At 39.7% G+C, this 18,125-nt stretch overlaps 2 protein-coding genes across 2 annotated transcripts; one reads left to right on the plus strand and one right to left on the minus strand.

Annotated features, from left to right (window-relative positions):
• Nucleotides 1–32: 32 nt before the first annotated feature.
• On the minus strand, nt 33–7,144 carry LOC129102292 (AN1-type zinc finger protein 5-like). Its single transcript, XM_054612367.1, has 6 exons — nt 6,800–7,144; nt 3,910–4,090; nt 3,653–3,800; nt 2,804–2,907; nt 2,440–2,568; nt 33–1,599 (listed from the first exon to the last, which is right to left on the minus strand). The coding sequence occupies exons 2-6, from the start codon at nt 4,064–4,066 to the stop codon at nt 1,451–1,453; spliced, it is 687 nt and encodes a 228-aa protein (XP_054468342.1). The 5' UTR covers nt 4,067–4,090; nt 6,800–7,144; the 3' UTR covers nt 33–1,450.
• Nucleotides 7,145–10,079: 2,935 nt separating this feature from the next.
• Nucleotides 10,080–13,584, plus strand: ccnb1 (cyclin B1). Its single transcript, XM_054612137.1, is given in 10 exon segments — nt 10,080–10,115; nt 10,306–10,342; nt 10,345–10,433; nt 11,065–11,181; nt 11,285–11,473; nt 11,562–11,720; nt 11,855–12,091; nt 12,193–12,333; nt 12,528–12,638; nt 12,772–13,584. Coding segments are annotated over 10 exon segments (1,206 nt in total). The 5' UTR covers nt 10,080–10,094; the 3' UTR covers nt 12,877–13,584.
• Nucleotides 13,585–18,125: the final 4,541 nt, after the last annotated feature.

Here is an 18,125-nt window from a genome sequence, read left to right on the forward strand (position 1 = left end):
ATAATGAAGAGCCATGAACTCTTGAATTTATATTTGTGAACATAATTTATTTACATCGTACAATTAATTCTTTATTATTGGAAGATTACGCACACTGCAGTATATAAATAAAGATGTTTGTACAAACTTGCATAACTAAAAAGGGTAAAAAACAAAAACACACGTTAAGCAGCCAGACCAAAAAGAAAAATTCAAAAAAGGAAAATGATTAATAACCTACGACCACAGGTCTAAATCACCGCGGTACACAACCACTCAGTCTCATACAACAGCCTTCCACTTATACTCCCTCAAACACACACACATACCTGTGTTTGATACGCAGTATGCAACATTCCAACACTCCCCAACAATTTGCATTTGTCAGCTCACATTAAAAATTGAGGAAAACATTCAATAGTGAAGTAAAATATGAAATATTAGTGGAGCTAAACCCTTCCAAGGCAAAAATTAATACAAGTTCAGGCTACTTGTCATACAACAACACACAGCATACACATCATTTTCTGGAAAACAAACAAAAAAAGGGGAAACACACATTTAACAGTCAGATGACTAGTATAGTCACGTGACTTCAGTGGATGGTTTTAGATACCTGAATAGCAGGACTTCGACGTGCCTGCTATTCAGAACCCGGGACACAGAGCGGGTCACAGCAATCAGCCAGAGATCAACAGGGGAAAAAATAAAGTTAACTGTCAAACTACATTGTTATTCTAGTGCCACACACACACAGCAGGAGGGAAGGAATATGAGCGAGCCAGCCAGCAAGAAAGGGCTAGCAACAAAGTCTCTTTTCCAAAGTCTCTTCAGCAATATGTCTGAGCTGTGTGTTAGAGGGGGGGGGGCAATGTGGATGGGATTCCAGCGGCACAGAGAAGCATTTTAGGATGATAACTTACCAGGATGCCAGGTCTGACTAGTATGGAGGGTGAAACTCTGACCTCACAGTGTTAAGTGGAGGCCAAAAACTGAAAAAAGAAAAACAACCATTTTGCTACTCAAGCCAGCAGAGAGCAAGCACGGCTGAGATGGCGCCATCAGCGAACAGCAGTAAAAGTCTGAGAGTCCAAACAGGCCCAAAGTGTCCGAACTCTTTCCAGGCAGAGTTCAAGCGTTCTCGGGGAGGATCACATGACAGCCTGCACAGCATCTTCTAAAAGGGCAATGACTCCTTCATCAGCAACCTCCCGCAGTCACTTCCACTGATATGGACCCCCCCCCCCCCCGCCATAATCCTCACATACAACCCTCCAAAAGTGTTAAACGCACACAAAAACAAGAATGAAAGCTGAAAATATATGTGAACATTCATGCATTGGGGAAAAAGTCTTGAATGTGTAACAAATGAGGGGGAAAACAACAGATCCTTCAGGAAGAAGGTTGGGCTCAAGTCCATTTTTTTAAAGCCTATAGATCCCAGTGTTCAAAGTCAAACGGAGAGCTCTTTTCATATTCTCTGGATCTTGTCAGCAACAACCACGGGGTTCTCTTTGCGAATCTTGTCAGCAGCCTCAGCTTTGTAGTCGTACGGACAGTTATGCTTATCTGAGTAACGGTGAAGTCCACAGAACAGATTCCCACAGCGGCAGTCGAAACCTGAAAGGCCACAGCAGAGGACAGGCTGAGTCAAATCAATAAAGTGCTCACAGCTGCGAAATATCCCTAACTATAAACATCCTGGCACACATGCGGCATGATGTTAACCTTAAAAAACGAGTAGTAAAAACAGATCTCAATATTTTGGACACTTGGACATTGGACTTAACTGATGCCTTTTGCAGGATCCTTCAATCCCCAAAGTTCTGTAAAAATGGTTTTAAAGACCCACAAAATAGGAATTTCAGCTTATAGGTAAACTTTAAATCTGATATCAATAACTTTCAAATTTTTGAATGAATTTTCTGGGGTATTTTTGCCAGATAATGGGGGGAGAGGTGTACATGAGTGTGTTACCAAGGCGATCTGTAAAAATCAATAACTTCTGGACTCTGTCATTCTCCTTTTTGGCTCTTTGCTGCCTCAAGCAAAATGTGTTACTTTTACATTTGCTGCAGAAGATTGTGATGGATCACTGAAAAATATATTTTCATCCACCAAATTTCAAATTTAAAGTAAATCCGCCCCTCGTATTCTTCTGTGGACTGCGTGACAAATAGGCAGACAAGCATAGCTTGTTGTGCGTGTGTCTGGTTTAACCGAACAGTATTGGCATTTTGAGCCAGAAACACAGCTGCTCTCCCAAGCAATCTCATTGTCAAGCGACAGAAATGATTCCAGTTTGAACACCTAACAACAATTTAATCTTGTAAACAACTAAATTACAACATTTTAACTAGAAGAACTAAATGCACTTGACGCAGAAGAAAAATAACAAACCTGTGACGAGTGGTGACATTTTAAAGTGAATTTAAGTTGTTTGTTGGTGTCATTTCTTACCTGTAAGGCCAACCTTTTTGCGACACATAAAGCAGCGATTCTTCTTGGGTTTTTGGGGCTCTGGGGCTTTGGACTGCTCACTGCCAGCACCGGAGGGACAAGAGGCTGAGAATGTGGGCTGAGTCAAAACTGGAGACGCATAAAAAAAATAAAACAATTAACTCAGTAAAGTACCTCACATAGAACTGTAAAAAAAATAAAAATAAAACTTCTGAGGATAGATTATTAGATAAATGTTCTATTGCAATGTGGAGTTTATACTTAAAATAACCAGAAAGATACATATGTTTTGGGCCTATCATAGTTAATCTGACAAATCAAGGTACTATCCCAGTGATGGACCGACCCTCTAAACCAAACCCACCTGGCTCTGTGAGCTCTACTTTGCTCCCTGATGCTCCTCTCTCTTCACAAGAGAGACTCATCTCAGTCATTTGCTGTGTTACAGACATGGCAGTTGAAACCCCACTGGAAAGGATGAACAGGACAAAATTAGTAAAAAAAGAATAACAAAACCATATTCCCCATATCGGAAGTGTCTTTATCAGCTGAAGAGACACTCATGAGATCCTACTTAGGTTGTATTGCTTCAGGGTTTATTGGTGCCTTTAAGTGCTGAGTTTAAGAGAAGAGTCTACATGATGACCTACTGATGTGGCATTCATGACTTTGTAAGTGGAAACATTTCCATAGCTAACTAAATGACATTTCTTTCTGTTTTTTTTCCAAATGTCAGCGCCCTGGAAGTGGCTATGAACTGGCATTCAAGACGCAAGGAGGCTTGGTTGAACCAACAAGGATTAGTTAAATCTAAGATCAGTCTTAATCAGAGTTTAGCAAAACGATGTTTAAAATGATTACATCCAGGTTTAGAATTAAGTGGAGCTCTGTTGCACAATTAAAAACTAATCTCTGTTTAGTAAATCTAAGTTTAAACCTAAATCTAATAGAGTTAAATCAATATGGAGATGTTTGCTCTGTATAATTTAGTTTGCTAGCCATCTTAAATTTGATCTTCCTTAATTTTAAGAGTTTTAAAGTTTGGTGCAAAATGATATCAAGTTAAACCAAGATTTTACATTAAAAAAATGTTTGTTTGTGCAACCCAGGCTTTGAAGTTGAGTAGACAATCTGTTCACAACTTTCCATTTCAAAATGGCGACCTTGCAGGCTTTGTTAAAGGCAGTATAAAACACCCTGGGGATCCCCTCACCTGAAAGCCTCATTGGCAGCAGCCTCAGCAGAGGTGGCGGCCTCAGCTGCCACCTCTGCAGCAGCGACTGCAGCAGCTGCAGCATTATTCAAGGTGGCCTCTAACCTCTGGATGGCAGAAGCCTCAGCCATGGGGCCACCGCTGCTGCCTGAGGGAAATTTCACCAAATGTTACAGTCGAATACAGAGGTTGAGTTTTGTCCAACATGCACGTGGGAACAAACAAAATATAAACTTGACGGACACAGCAGGCCTTACCCACAACACTCAAAGTACTGAGTCCTCCATTGTTCTGCCTTGACAGTTGCTCCTTATGGCACACAGAGCACATGCCATTAGTCCTAGGGTTGCCATAGAAACCACAGCCATTAGCACAGGGCATAGGAACTTGACTCTGATTAGTCTCCTGGGCCATGACGATGTCTGCCGCTTGGTGAACCTGAGAATACAAACAAAGACACATGTTAGAGTGTTTGTAAAAACTAAAATACAGTAGGAAAGACTTGCGTAAAGAAACGATAAATAGACCTCCAGAAATCATCCCTAGAAATGGCTAAAAGAATTAGCAACCTCTAGCTATTTTCACAGCTGGCTGCACTCTTTCTACCTACTAAAACAGACAAAATTACAGTCAACTCCACCTAACACACCCATACCACACAATGCATTACCAGGTGGCAATTTGATAGGTTAAGTGACATCATCATTATCAGCAAATAACTAAAGCTCATATCTTTGGCTGGTTTAGCTGCTGAGCTATTTAATGTATTCAATCCAAGTAACATTTTTATATTCATATGGTCAATAGGCAACATGGTAAAAATGTAGACAGTCAATGATCATGACTGACAGAAGTCACTTTCCCCAGTTATTCCTTCAATTGTATATAAAAAAAATAAAAAAAAATCTGATATCTCACAAGATAGCGTTTTCGGGGAGAGATCGCAACCAATCCTGTTGTATGCAAATAGCTTCTTGATCTTAACTGATGAATACTGTGAGATGTGGTTTGAAGCCCTGTATAAGATAGAAGGTGGATCAAGGGTTCTTTTCATTTTGTCGCACCATTTTTAGACTACTTTAATTGGGCAAAACCATTGTTCAGCTGTTGGTGTTTAGACAACATTTACGGTAACTTTTTTTGTTGAGTAAGGGTAAGTTATAATAACCCTCATTGTATTCGTCAAACTCTTTGGGAAGACTGTTTAGAATTACTGGCACAACATCGGGTAACCAAAAAGTGAAGTAATCACATCACAAAGTTCAGATGAATTGCATCAGAGTCCTCCTTCTCTCCCCAAAACTGTCAACGCTACACTGCTGCAATCTGCACCTTCACGTATGTGTATGTATGTATGTATGTATGTATGTATGTATGTATGTATGTATGTGTGTGTGTGTGTGTGCAGTGCTCCATGCAGCTACAGACTCACATTGACCTGTGTATGACAGCTTTCCCCTGTAACAGAAGTGCAATGTGACATTGTGAACTCAGGAGGTGCACACTCTCCAGTTACTTTTATACAGTAAGGCTGTGGAAACATCTAATTATAGACAGCCCCTAGAATCCTGTTAACAGGGCTGTTATCATGCCAAAATGTGAGTCCTAGTCTGAGTAGGTTTCCCTTCTTCCATCAAAGATACCATCAGCTCTATGACACATTGAAGAAACATATTATAAAACATAGTCTGCCAAATCCTACACAGACTTTTTTTGGGCAGGAGACTCTTGGGAACAAATTCTGATATGGGCACAAGGCACACTCGTATTAGTTATTGCACTTACTGTATTCGTATCAGTTCGCTGCACTTATTGAATTTGTATTTGTTTACTGCACTTATCCTATTCGTAGTAGTTTGTAGCACTTATTATATTCGTATTAGTCTGTTGCAATTATTGTTTTCGTAGTAATTTGCCTCTGCACTATACTTTTGCTCTGGTTTATGCTTTAAGATGCTTGTTTAAGAAAGGAGATGCACTTATGACTTCTGGTGACTAGTAGTTCTCTTGAATACCTATGTTGAATACACTTCCTGTAAGTCGCTTTGGATAAAAGCGTCTGCTAAATGACTGTAATGTAATGTAATGTAGTGTAATGTAAAGCTCTATGACACATTGAAGAAACATATTATAAAAACATAGTCTGCCAAATCCTACACAGACTTTTTTTGGGCAGGAGACTCTTGGGAACAAACTCTGATATGGGCACAAGGTTGAGCCTGACACCTGTAGATCACATGATAAAATGAGAGAAAGGCAGAAATCCCTTCCTGAAACCTAACATGAAGTGGGATCATGCTAACGTGAAACTCCATCTTTAATTATATGTTCTCATGTTCTGTTTTAAGTAACCAATTCAGTGCATGTCGGCTTCCGTCTCCGGCTGCTTCCTGACAAACAACGGGCCACAGCCAGTGTGTCAAATCCACTGAGTCATGCTAGCAAGCTAATGTCTGCTGCTACAGCCTTTCTCTGGAAACATGCTTTGCTACATAACACCTGGCAGGCTGGACCTCGTCACCTCGGAGTAGAAAGTTTGAAAAGTTTAAACCCACAGACAGACAACACAGATCTTAATGAGTTAGTCTCACTGCTCACAAGCTAACGAGTTAGCCACAACAACCGTGTGAGCAGGTTCTAGTGATCCTGCGAATGTTAGCATGCTAGCGGTTAGCTACCAGAGAGCTGTTAGCATGCTAGCGGTTAGCTACCAGAGAGCTGTTAGCATGCTAGCGGTTAGCACTGCTGTTGCCTTTGCTTTGTCTGTTCTTTGTTCGAGCTGCAGATTAACTTATATTAACAATACCTCACAACAAGGAGCTTTTACGTGTATTCACACTGAACTGTCACGTCCAGATCCTCTGCTTTAGTTAAGGTGTTGTTGAAAAGCAAAGCTGTGTTTTCAGCTGTTTATTAGCCAACTTAGCTTATGTTTAAGAAGCTCAAGTTACATTTAATATCACAACCTCGCAGTCCGATAATAAAAACAGTTTTCAACACGTGTTAATAACCCAACGAGGGTTTATTTAACAGGAAGCAGTCAGATGGACGTGGACGTCGAGGCTAGCACCGACCCCTGTCACACAACCACGTCCGCTAGCTAGCTAGCTAACTTTAGCTAGCTAGCTAGCTACGAGGTGGACTCACCGTCTGTGGGAGAAACGTGTCTTGAACCTGTCGGGTCGACGGGACGACGACACTCACATCGGGGCTGAACAACTAGGGCCGTCTAGGTGGGTCGTGGTTTGTGTACACTGACTTCACGGCCGTCCTCTGTCGCTGCTCTGCGGGGGCATCTGTTTTGTTTTACGTGGTGCGTTTGCGTGCTCGCTTTTCCGGTGGACGTCACGGAAATTGTGACTCTGTGATTGGAAGGCAGCAGTGTTGTAAAGCCGCGGCGAGGTTGTATGCCATTACAAACCAGTTAACCTTGTTTATACAGCTTTTAGATAAGACCATAGCTTCGATGGTATTGTTGGTGCTTATCGGTCAATCTTCATGTAATCATGTATCTGTGACGTTTACAGCCAGAGAAAACAGGTGTTGCCTTCAAATGCTCCTCGTAAACCCCAGCTACCCCATGAGACGTCTGTACATCCACGGTTGAGCTCTGATTGCTCTGATTATAATATAATATAATATATAATATAATATAAATATAATAAATATAATATAATATAAGATAATATAATATATATAAGATAATATATAAAAATAAAAATAAATATAATAAAATATAATAAATATAATATAAAAATATAAATAAAATAAAACAAGTATTATAAATAAGCAATAAAAAAAACAAAAAAAACAATAACTGAAATATTATATTTACAGACAGAGAAAAAAAAACAACAACTATTTTAACTATTTTTAACTTTTTAACTATTATTATTATAACAAGGTGAGATATTATAATATCTCACCTTGTTCTTTGATATGTCACAGGTCCTGCTCCCAGTAGACCACAAGACACTAAAAACCTCAATACAAATACACTGTGTAATACAATAGTTATAATAGTTTCTGTCTGTGTATATAATATTTCAGTTACTGTGGATTCTTTACTGTTTTTTAATTGCTCATTTGCTTATTTATAAAACTTATTTTTGATCTTGTTTTTTTAAGATAAGATAAGATAAGATAAGATAATCCTTTATTAGTCCCAGCAGCGGGGAAATTTGCAGACTTACAACAGCGTAGCGTAAAGTGCACACAAGAGACATAGTAGAAGAAGACAAGCTAAAAAAAAAATAAAAATAAAATAAAATAAAACAAGTATTATAAATAAGCAATAAAAAAAAAACAGTAGAAAAAAACAACAATAACTGAAATATTATATTTACAGACAGAGAAAAAAACAACAACTATTTTAACTATTTTTAACTTTTTAACTATTATTATTATAACAAGGTGAGATATTATAATATCTCACCTTGTTCTTTGATATGTCACAGGTCCTTCCCTCCTGCTGCTGTCGGGTTGCACAACCAGCTCTGCTCCCAGTAGACCACAAGACACTAAAAACCTCAATACAAATACACTGTGCAATACAATAGTTATAATAGTTTCTGTCTGTGTATATAATATTTCAGTTACTGTGGATTCTTTACTGTTTTTTAATTGCTCATTTGCTTATTTATAAAACTTATTTTTGATCTTGTTTTTTTACTATGTCTCTTGTTTGCACTATCCTATGCTGCTGTAATCCTGTAAATTTCCCTGCTGCGGGACTAATAAAGGATTATCTTATTTTATCTTATCTCCCCTTGAAGAGGTCAATGAAGGGAACAGTCCTCAAAGTATAGGACCATCATACATGGATACTGATCAGGTCTAGGCACAGGCTCAGAAGCATAGGGGTCAGGGGACCCAGGGCAAAAGTCTCCAGAAGTGGGGATGTCCTAAATCCAAATCCAAGACTTGAATCACAATTTCCGTGTTCCTTTATACAAATACAAGCCAATCAAAAATCCATAAAACTCAATGACAAGCACCAGCACTTCACAATCAGCTGTATTAGCCATATATACTATATATAAAGGCCCAGCTTTCAGATTGAAAACCAAAAGTTAAAAACGTGTGGCATGTTTTCAAAAAGGATCAGTAAAAAAAGCATACATGATATTCAGTTGGTTATCACGCAAATCACTGACATTGTCCTTGGCGTGCAGCTCCTTCAGTCACATTAAAAAAAGTTTAAGTTACAACTGTACAAATCAGCACATGGTGCCAAACACATATATACTAGGAATTTGACTCTGTTTTTTCCGTTGCTCTCAACATATATACAAAGAAATACAAAAAAAAAAAAAAAGACAACAAAGAGGGACAGATGTAAGCATAAACACTTCACTACTATGTTCATATAAATACAAATGCAAAAGTACAGCTATAAATATAAAACACAAAAAAAACAATGACAAGCACCAGCTTATTCATGACTACATAACTGATTCTATTTAAAAGCTGTTTCAACTTGAATGGCAAAGCATTTTGAGTTGTGTGGGTAAGAAGCTCCACATATTGAACCCCCACACAAAATATAGCTGTATATTCAAAGTAGAGCAACTTGAAGATATGTTTGACAGCAGAATAGCTGTTTGGTGATCTTGTAGTTAAGACGTATTTAAGAAATAGAAAATAAAAAATAACTGGGCATTAAATTATTGTCTTTGTTTTTAGGGTGTGGGGGGGGGGATAAGGAATCGAAAACTAATTACAAAGATGATTACAAAGCCAACCTGCGAGCAATCTGGGGTTTAAACGAAAACACAAGTAAATGCTTTAACTTCCGGATTATATTCTTTCTTTTTGTTACAGCACAGTTCTTCTTTTTTTGGGTTTATAAACGTGTTCACTAAATATGTCGTTGATGTAGAGCAGGGGTGTCAAACTCAAATACACAGTGGGCCGAAATAAAGAAATTGATACAAGTCAAGGGCCAGATGGGTTCAACGTTTATTGAAAACTTATTGAAAGAACCTTAGTGCACATATTGAACCTGGAACTAACAAGGCCTATAGAGTATTGCCTATAAAACAACATTAATTATGAAATAAATGAAATAAAAATTATAAATAATACATAAATAAATAAAAATAAAAGTAATAAAATCAGTTTCATTAATTGCTTATGGCTCTACATTGTAGAGAAAAAAAATAAAAGGAACGTCAAATTTAGATAGTGTAAAAATGAGAATAAGCAAGACTTAGCCGGAAACAGGAAGAGAGCCAATCTAAATCATGTGACCACTGGTCGTCTGGGGAACGCATTTGAAACCGATGCGCTGAGCCAATCAAATTGCTCGGAGGATTCAGGGCTCAGCCAATCAGCTTGCAGTAAGCGAGGATTTAAACCAAGACGGCGAAGGTGAAAGTTACACCGCTTCATTCAGTCTCCATTACGAGTCTCCGCCCGTTGAAGCAACACACGTTTCGAAATGGCTCTTCGAGTGACCAGAGTACGTACTTTAAGTTGTTTGTTTTCTATTTCTCATTCATCTATTATGACTGTTGGACGTGTTTATTTTTAATTTTTTTTTTATAAGATGCAATGTTGTCGTGCAACTGTTCCATCATATGAATGCGACCCAAGGACGGCAGCGTGCAAATTGCATTAACTTTTGATTATTTCCATTTGTTTTACCGTAGAACCGCTTGGCTTCTACCAGGACTGACCTCGGGGGAAAGCCTGCCAGGTCACCGGGCCCGCAATGAAGCCCCGAGCAGCGCTGGGAGAAATCGGAAACATCCCAGTTAACAAAGAAGTACAGAAAAAGGTAAGTAGTTATATCATGTCTTCATATGTATAAGTAAAGCCTTGTGTACTGTGGATGTAACAGCTGGGCCTATAGAAGGCATTAATGTGTGTGTGGGCAAACCAGTTTTAACAAATTAAAAATTGTGCCATTAATGTTACCACCTTATGCAACCACTTGAGTAAGTAGGGCTGTATCTACTGATTTATATATTTTGTTGCCTTCTGCAAGATGAGGACATTTCTTCTTTAAGGTTGCATGTTCAAAGAGCCCATGGTTATGTCCTGTCTCTGCGTTGTAGGCCAGGCACTCAAAAACCTACATTACATTACATTACAGTCATTTAGCAGACGCTTTTATCCAAAGCGACTTACAGGAAGTGTATTCAACATAGGTATTCAAGAGAACTACTAGTCACCAGAAGTCATAAGTGCATCTCCTTTCTTAAACAAGCATCTCAAAGCATAAACCAGAGCAAAAGTATAGTGCAGAGGCAAATTACTACGAAAGGCAGATTACTACGAAACCTAGAATGTTTTACTGTTAAAAATTGATAAATCTCAATATTTAAGAAAGTAAAATCTGTTTTTAATTATAGAGTTTTAATTCTCTATTAAGCTTTAACTTCAGATTTCTCTCTTTTTTCATTTAGGCTGTCAAGACAGAGGCTGTTAAGAAGACCAAAGTCGCCACCAAAAAAGCAGTTGTTGAACAACCAAAACCAGAAAATGTTGTTCCTGCTAAACTGGAGCCGGAGCCAGAGGTGCAGGTGAGTTATATGGCAACTGCTATCTGGTCATTAAGACACAAATGACTGCTGGGTGTGGTGCTTCAGTTTGTTTGAACTCTGGGTGGGATTTCCATGGTTCCAGGTTCTCCCTGAGCCAGCATCCCCAACTCCAATGGAGACCTCTGGCTGTGCGCCTGCTGACCTCTGCCAAGCATTTTCTGATGTCATGCTTCACAGCGCTGTCAGGGATGTGGATGCAGAGGACTATGACAACCCCATGCTCTGCAGCGAATATGTAAAAGAAATCTACAAGTACCTCAGACAGCTAGAGGTAAGCAAAATAAAAATTTAAAATTCTTATATCCTCCCCATGCATTTTCCCCCTCCCTTCAATTTTAACCAGTTTCTTGTCTCTTCAGGTTGAGCAGAACGTCAGACTCTCTTATCTGCAGGGACAGGAGGTTACTGGTAACATGCGGGCGATTCTCATTGACTGGCTAGTGCAAGTGAGCCTAAAGTTCCGTCTTCTGCAAGAGACGATGTACATGACTGTGGGAATCATTGACCGCTTTCTACAGGTGAGTAACGGTACCAAAATGAAGCCCATTTGTTACTTTCTCTGCAAGAAACACTACTACCCTATGGGGAAGAAGAAAAAAAATCCTGACTACAAGCCACCCCAGTTTATAAAATGTGATTGACCCTCAAACAGGAGCACCCAGTCCCCAAAAAGCAGCTTCAGCTGGTCGGCGTTACTGCCATGTTCCTTGCTTCCAAATACGAGGAGATGTATCCCCCAGAGATCTCAGACTTTGCCTACGTGACGGACAGGGCTTACACCACAGCCCAGATCAGAGACATGGAGATGACTATTCTTCGGGTGCTCAATTTCCAACTGGGCCGCCCTCTTCCCCTGCAGTTCCTGAGAAGGGCTTCAAAGATTTACGAGGTTTGTACCTGCATCTTAAACCAGCAGAAACATGATTCAGTGAGAGCTTTGGTAGAAGTTTACCAGCTGCTAACGTCTGTTCCTTGCTCGTCTCATCCTAGGTAACTGCTGAGCAACACACCCTGGCCAAATACCTCCTGGAGCTCACCATGGTTGACTATGAGATGGTTCACTTCCCGCCTTCCATGTTGGCATGTGCCTCTTTGGCTCTTACCCTCAAGATCTTGGATGCTGGAGAATGGGTGGGTTTCCTTATTCCAACTCGTATAGCTCGCATAATGGGGGTTTTTGAGCCAGCATAGCAATATTGGCCGATATCATGAACTCTAAAAGACTTGTCAAGGCTACCGTGTATCGCCAAGTGGGGTGTTTAATTAAAAGATGGTTTAGCTGTGGAAGTCTTCAGAAGGTAAAGTTGTCTGAAATGTTTTCTCAGGATGTGACACTGCAGCACTACATGGACTACACGGCAGAGAGTTTGATTCCTGTGATGGCACACATTGCCAAGAATGTTGTGAAGGTGAACGAAGGGCTGACCAAACACATGGTATTTATTTATTTTTTTACAACATTTACTGTTGACTTAACTGGAACTTTAGCCTCTTAGCCACAAGGCACATCAATGAAGATCCTTAATATTGCACGACAGTATAGCTTAATTTATTTTACTTGTCTTGCAGGCCATTAAAGGAAAGTACTCGACTTCGAAGCAGATGAGGATTGCCACCATCTCGCAGCTCAAGTCGTCAGTGGTGAAAGATCTGGCAACGCAGCTCACCCAGTGAGATGCCAATGTGTTTGGCACCATGTGCTGATTTGTACAGTTGTAACTTAAACTTTTTTTTAATGTGACTGAAGGGGCTGCACACCAAGGACAATGTCAGTGGTTTGTGGGATAACTAACTGAATATCATGTATGCTTTTTTTTACTGATCCTTTTTGAAAGCATGCCACAAGTTTTTAACTTTTGGTTTTCAATCTGAAAGCTGGGCCTTTATAATGGATAGCCCACATACAATGGCAGTTTAGTCTTGGGAAATGACTTGCTCTGCAGTGAACCATGTCACCTTATATACCAAACATGAGATTCAGTTGGCAACAGACAACTCCAATGCAACACCGTTCATTAATGCACTACTTGCCAACTGAAACCTCAGCTGCATGTCCTTGAGCATATATTTATATTCCACACTTGAATGTACTTGCTCTATAATTTTACAAAGTCCCAAATTTATATCACTGACAAGCTATTTTTATTGCTTAGAAACTGCTGCCAAGTGGATGCAAATTTAAAACTTGTGACATGATCTAAAATGGTCACCAATATAGGGGCCAGTGTATGGGTGTGGCTTTTTTTTTATAATGGGATTGTTTTCTTAATCCATGTAAAATGTACAGCAATGCTTTTATGGTTTTACATTCTTAAATGTCTTGTTCCTAAAGCCTCTATTAAATGGTTCTAACCAGATGTATGCAGCCATGTCATTAATGTTGATCACCACTAGAGGTCACTCTAAGCTCAAAGTTGCTTTCCCCTGTCAAGTTCTGCCTGGTGTGTCGGCTTGACCTGAGAAATCAAAAAATGATCCGATGGTTCAGTAAATCGGGGGGATGCTTACGTTACTGAGCTACTTGATTTCCAGGGCTAGCTTGAAAGGAATCTGTCAGTACAATAGTGTTTCATATCTAAAATTGTTTTGTTATGCATGCTTTTCAGTAAGTGTTGGCCACATTTTCAGAAAAACTTTTTTTTTTTTTTATATATAAATTGCCCTTGGGTAAGATTATTTTCATCTGCAAAAATGTCACACTTGGTACATATTGGTTTCAATTGTGTTTAAAAAAAAATAAAATAATAATTCACAAGCCAGTGGACCTCAACAACCACTCCAACTTGTGATGATAGGAAAACCACAGGGATTACTTGAGGGCTCTACTCTGTTGTGCCAGGTCCCTGAAACTAGTGCTAAATGGAATTCGGCCATCAATCTGTTTTTTCCAACTTTGACTTGTCAAAATGTCATCTGTGCAAAAGGCTTGAGCAGGGCAGCTTTACCATAACACTGGAGCTGCAGCAGTTGTCATAAAACAAGTACCTTGACTTTCCTTTAAGGCATGTAGTTCACTGACTTTGCATATCCAGAAGATTTACCATACGAGGAAATGTTTACAATCCATTGCAAACCCCCTTCAGTCGACTGACTGTCAGCATAATCTTTAATGCTTGTAAGACATGTAGGTCTTGTGAGGTGCAGATGCAAAGGCTCCTCACAACTTCAGTTACATCACAACAAGTATTTTAAAATCTAATGGACAGAGCAGAGTGGGAGCTATTATCACTTAAACCCATTCACAGCTGAGACCCTGTCCATCCTCCTACCCCCAGGGGGACACAGGACAGCTTTGCTGTACAAGACCATCTGCACAACACGAGTCACTGTGTACATCATCGGGATCACAAGGCCAACACTCCTAAAGGCCGGCTGGATGACAGCTTGAATGCATCTGCTGCTGTATAGGCCGAGACCGCAGAAAGGGGAATAACATTATTTGGCTCGTTCCTTTAGAGTTCATTTAGTGTTTAAGTTCCACATAAAAAAATCAGTGCTACTTAAAGCTGTCTTTTGAGGTACAAACCCAGACAAACCATGCTTTGATAGTTATTAAAGTTAAATAATGCCAAACTGTTGGACAGAGCACTGTCCATCTGTTACCTGACATAATGACATTGAGACAGTAATGCTGACACTAAGATCTTTTATCCATTCAGCTCTGAGCCTTCTGTTGTTTTCCACAGAGACACATAATTAGCCTCAGCTATCCTGGAAAGCCGGGCCTTTAAACCCACAAGATCATACTGAGAATTCATACTTGGAGGCTGAGGTCATGACTGGACAGCCATATCGGTTTACAAGACCGGTTCCTCCTGTGCGGGTCTCTAAACCATCCACTTGCAGCTGCCTGGAACACTTTTTGGCCTTTTTGACGAGGATTCAGCTGTGTGACATTATGATGGAAATGTGAACATAGGGGCTGTGCAGTTCAAGACAACTCAGCAACACATAAACACACAAGTAACCTTACTGTAAAATGCTTAAAGGGTCATTTCACGCAAATTACAGAAAACCAAACATTTCATCAGTCAACCCTTGTATCTAGCCATGCAAATAGTTTTGGCTTTATGTGCAGGGTTAAAGGACAGCCTCTGAGAGTCACTTCACAGTTTACATGTCTGATTCAGAAAACACTTTCCTTCTGGGATGTCAATGACTTTCCTTCTGGGATGTCAATGACCGACATAGTAACCAGAGCTGATAGAGAGTCTGTTTGAAACCACTCCAGTATTAGTCATATAAACATAAACACAGACCCAAGATCCCCTACAATCAATCTTGGAACCCATTGGCTATCGGTCTGACGATGGATAAGCCTCAGTGGACAACGGTCTATATTTCTGGGGTTCTGGTATAGCTGTGGAAATATACCGGCCAAGACTTCGTTCTCCATGCGCTGCTCATTATTTACAGTCCAATTAGCAACTTGAGATGCGAGACTGGAGTTGAGAGATGATGTGTATGACCGGATTGTTTCTCAAGTAGCCAGTTTATAAGGCTAATTTTAAATCAATAAAAATCGTCGTCCGATGATAGTCGGTGGGTTCCCAGATTGCATTTCAGTAAATGTGATCTGCCTCTTTTGCTTTCCACACGGACTGTTACCTGCATTCAACCACAGCCTGAATTTGTTGACATCTTTGGATCAAAGTGAAATATTTTAACATGGATGGATTGGCACATACATTTGCACAGACATTCATCAGACCCAGAAAACAGATCCTAATAACGTTGGTGATCCCCTGAATTCATAACAAGACACATTGACATTTTTGTTTTTTATTAAAATATCTTTCAAGGTTTTTAGCTCAGCAGTCTATTATTTATGATAGAGTTATCAGATTATGATTGTTTCTGTAGCCTTTATTTTTTTAACAAGCCTTTAGCGAGGCGTTATCGTAGTGTGTATTAAGACTGAGCTGACAACAGCGTTCTCAGTCACCAGTTAGAGGAGCTCCACTGCTTAGAGGCTACTGTATTCCTTTGGTAGAAAGTAGTTCCAATTAAATAACAAGGGTTTTACGATCATCTAGAGTAATTTATTCCATTGACCTCTATTGAATAAGTTGAGCAGCATCATCAGAGCGGATATCTCAAATTCAATGTGTGCGATACAAATAAAACTGCTTGGCTAGATACCACATTTAATGATAGAATATGTTCGGTGACCCAACTACTTCAGTGACAGAGTGTACAATCCCCAAGACTTGATGGCCTTAAAAGATCTCAAGTGATAATTTAACAATTACAGTAGTATGAGAACCTTCATGCATTACTGCACATTCCAATGTCCTTAAAGCCCAAATACTTCTGTCCTTTTTTCCATATTTATTCAAGCTCTCCCCATTAAATGAAGTTTGCCAGTCAGCACTGAGGTACAGAAAGAATGCACATCTTGGCTTCAGACCCCTCAGCATTTCGGCAATACAGATCTCACCCACTAGCGGTTGGTCCAGGACCAGAGTAAAATGTGTGGAGCTCCTTTCCAGTCTAAACATCGTCCAAGATGGCCAGAGATTTAACAAGTGCACCCTTCAAAATGAGTCAATGCCCATTCTCACCTCCCGTCCACAAAGTCTGCGCGACTCAATTCAACATGACAAAGTCAAACAAACAGCCGCCCCGCAGCAGCACTGTAAGGGTTTCTGCGGGGTGCTAATAGGCTGGCAGCTGGCAAGCAGAATGAGGCCTCTGGGCTTGAGAGTGGAGTGAAACACAAATAAACACAAGGGCATTCATTTTCACGATTTATAGATTTTCAAATAAAAATCATGTGCTTTCTGAACTTTGCTGACCTTGGACGCTCCGTGTCACATGAAGCAAAGAAAGGCTCCCATTGTAGCCTGAACAGTGGAGCGTTTGAGCCAGGTGTGAATGGGACTTTCTCCAGACCACCTTAACCTCCCCGTGCACGACTTGAGCAGCGAGCAGAAAGTCATCTTCTCCTCACGATCAAGGTTACACTTGCGTGTTTGTTTAATAGTCGCAGACAGTGGAGTGGTGTGTTTCCTTTCTAAAGATATTGCATTGTGAGATCACTTTATTTGTCCGTGCAACATTTTAATGCTGATGTCAAAGAAGAACTGAACAGAGATCGGTAGGAATTGAAAAAAATAAAGCATCTCAAGCCAAAAGTAATGTAGTTTTGTGCGTATTATGTGTTAAGTCCTCTACGTTTAGAGCTGTAAATCTTTGAAAAACAATCTCACCTGAAGGTCCATTTAGTAGCTCTTTTAATCGTCTCACACAGTCGGCCTCAGTAATTTTTCTGACCACTTTCTCAACACTTGAAGGTCCTCTAATCCACATTGGCTTAAATGCTGAGCTTCCAAGTTCGTTCTACGTCTTGTAAACAGCAGTTCTGGAACTTTCTATCATATCACATGAGCTTCACTTGGACGAGTATATTCAAATTACTCAGAATAACAATGAAAATGCAAACATCTACAATTCCAGGGGAACATGAACAGCTTTTCGCAACAGCCATTTTGACGTGTCACTGCATGTCACTGGTGTAATTAATAACAGGGCCCTGGTATTGTGCAGGCCGGCTCACTGGAATGGCTGTGACACACTTAATAGAATGGGACCATAACACATTTTTATCAATTACACCTGTGTTTACCCTGCTATGACATGTCAGTGAAAAGGCTGTGAAAAGGACCTACCAGGCAAGCTGATGAATATCATGTTATATTATTGACAGCTCCAGAACAGACACCTAAATGCGATCAAAAGATGTAGTAAATTAAAATGATCCTTATTAAAGTGTGGATGAAGTCTAAAATATAACATGTAACTTTGAACATAGGAAAAAACTCCTATAATAACAATCCTTTTTACTGCACGCATTACAAATAACAGCCTGGATACAAAACACATAAATTAAATAAAAATATAGAAATCCAAACTGTTATTAC

This window comes from Anoplopoma fimbria, chromosome 14 (assembly GCF_027596085.1).
Source record: "Anoplopoma fimbria isolate UVic2021 breed Golden Eagle Sablefish chromosome 14, Afim_UVic_2022, whole genome shotgun sequence".
NCBI lineage: Eukaryota > Metazoa > Chordata > Actinopteri > Perciformes > Anoplopomatidae > Anoplopoma > Anoplopoma fimbria.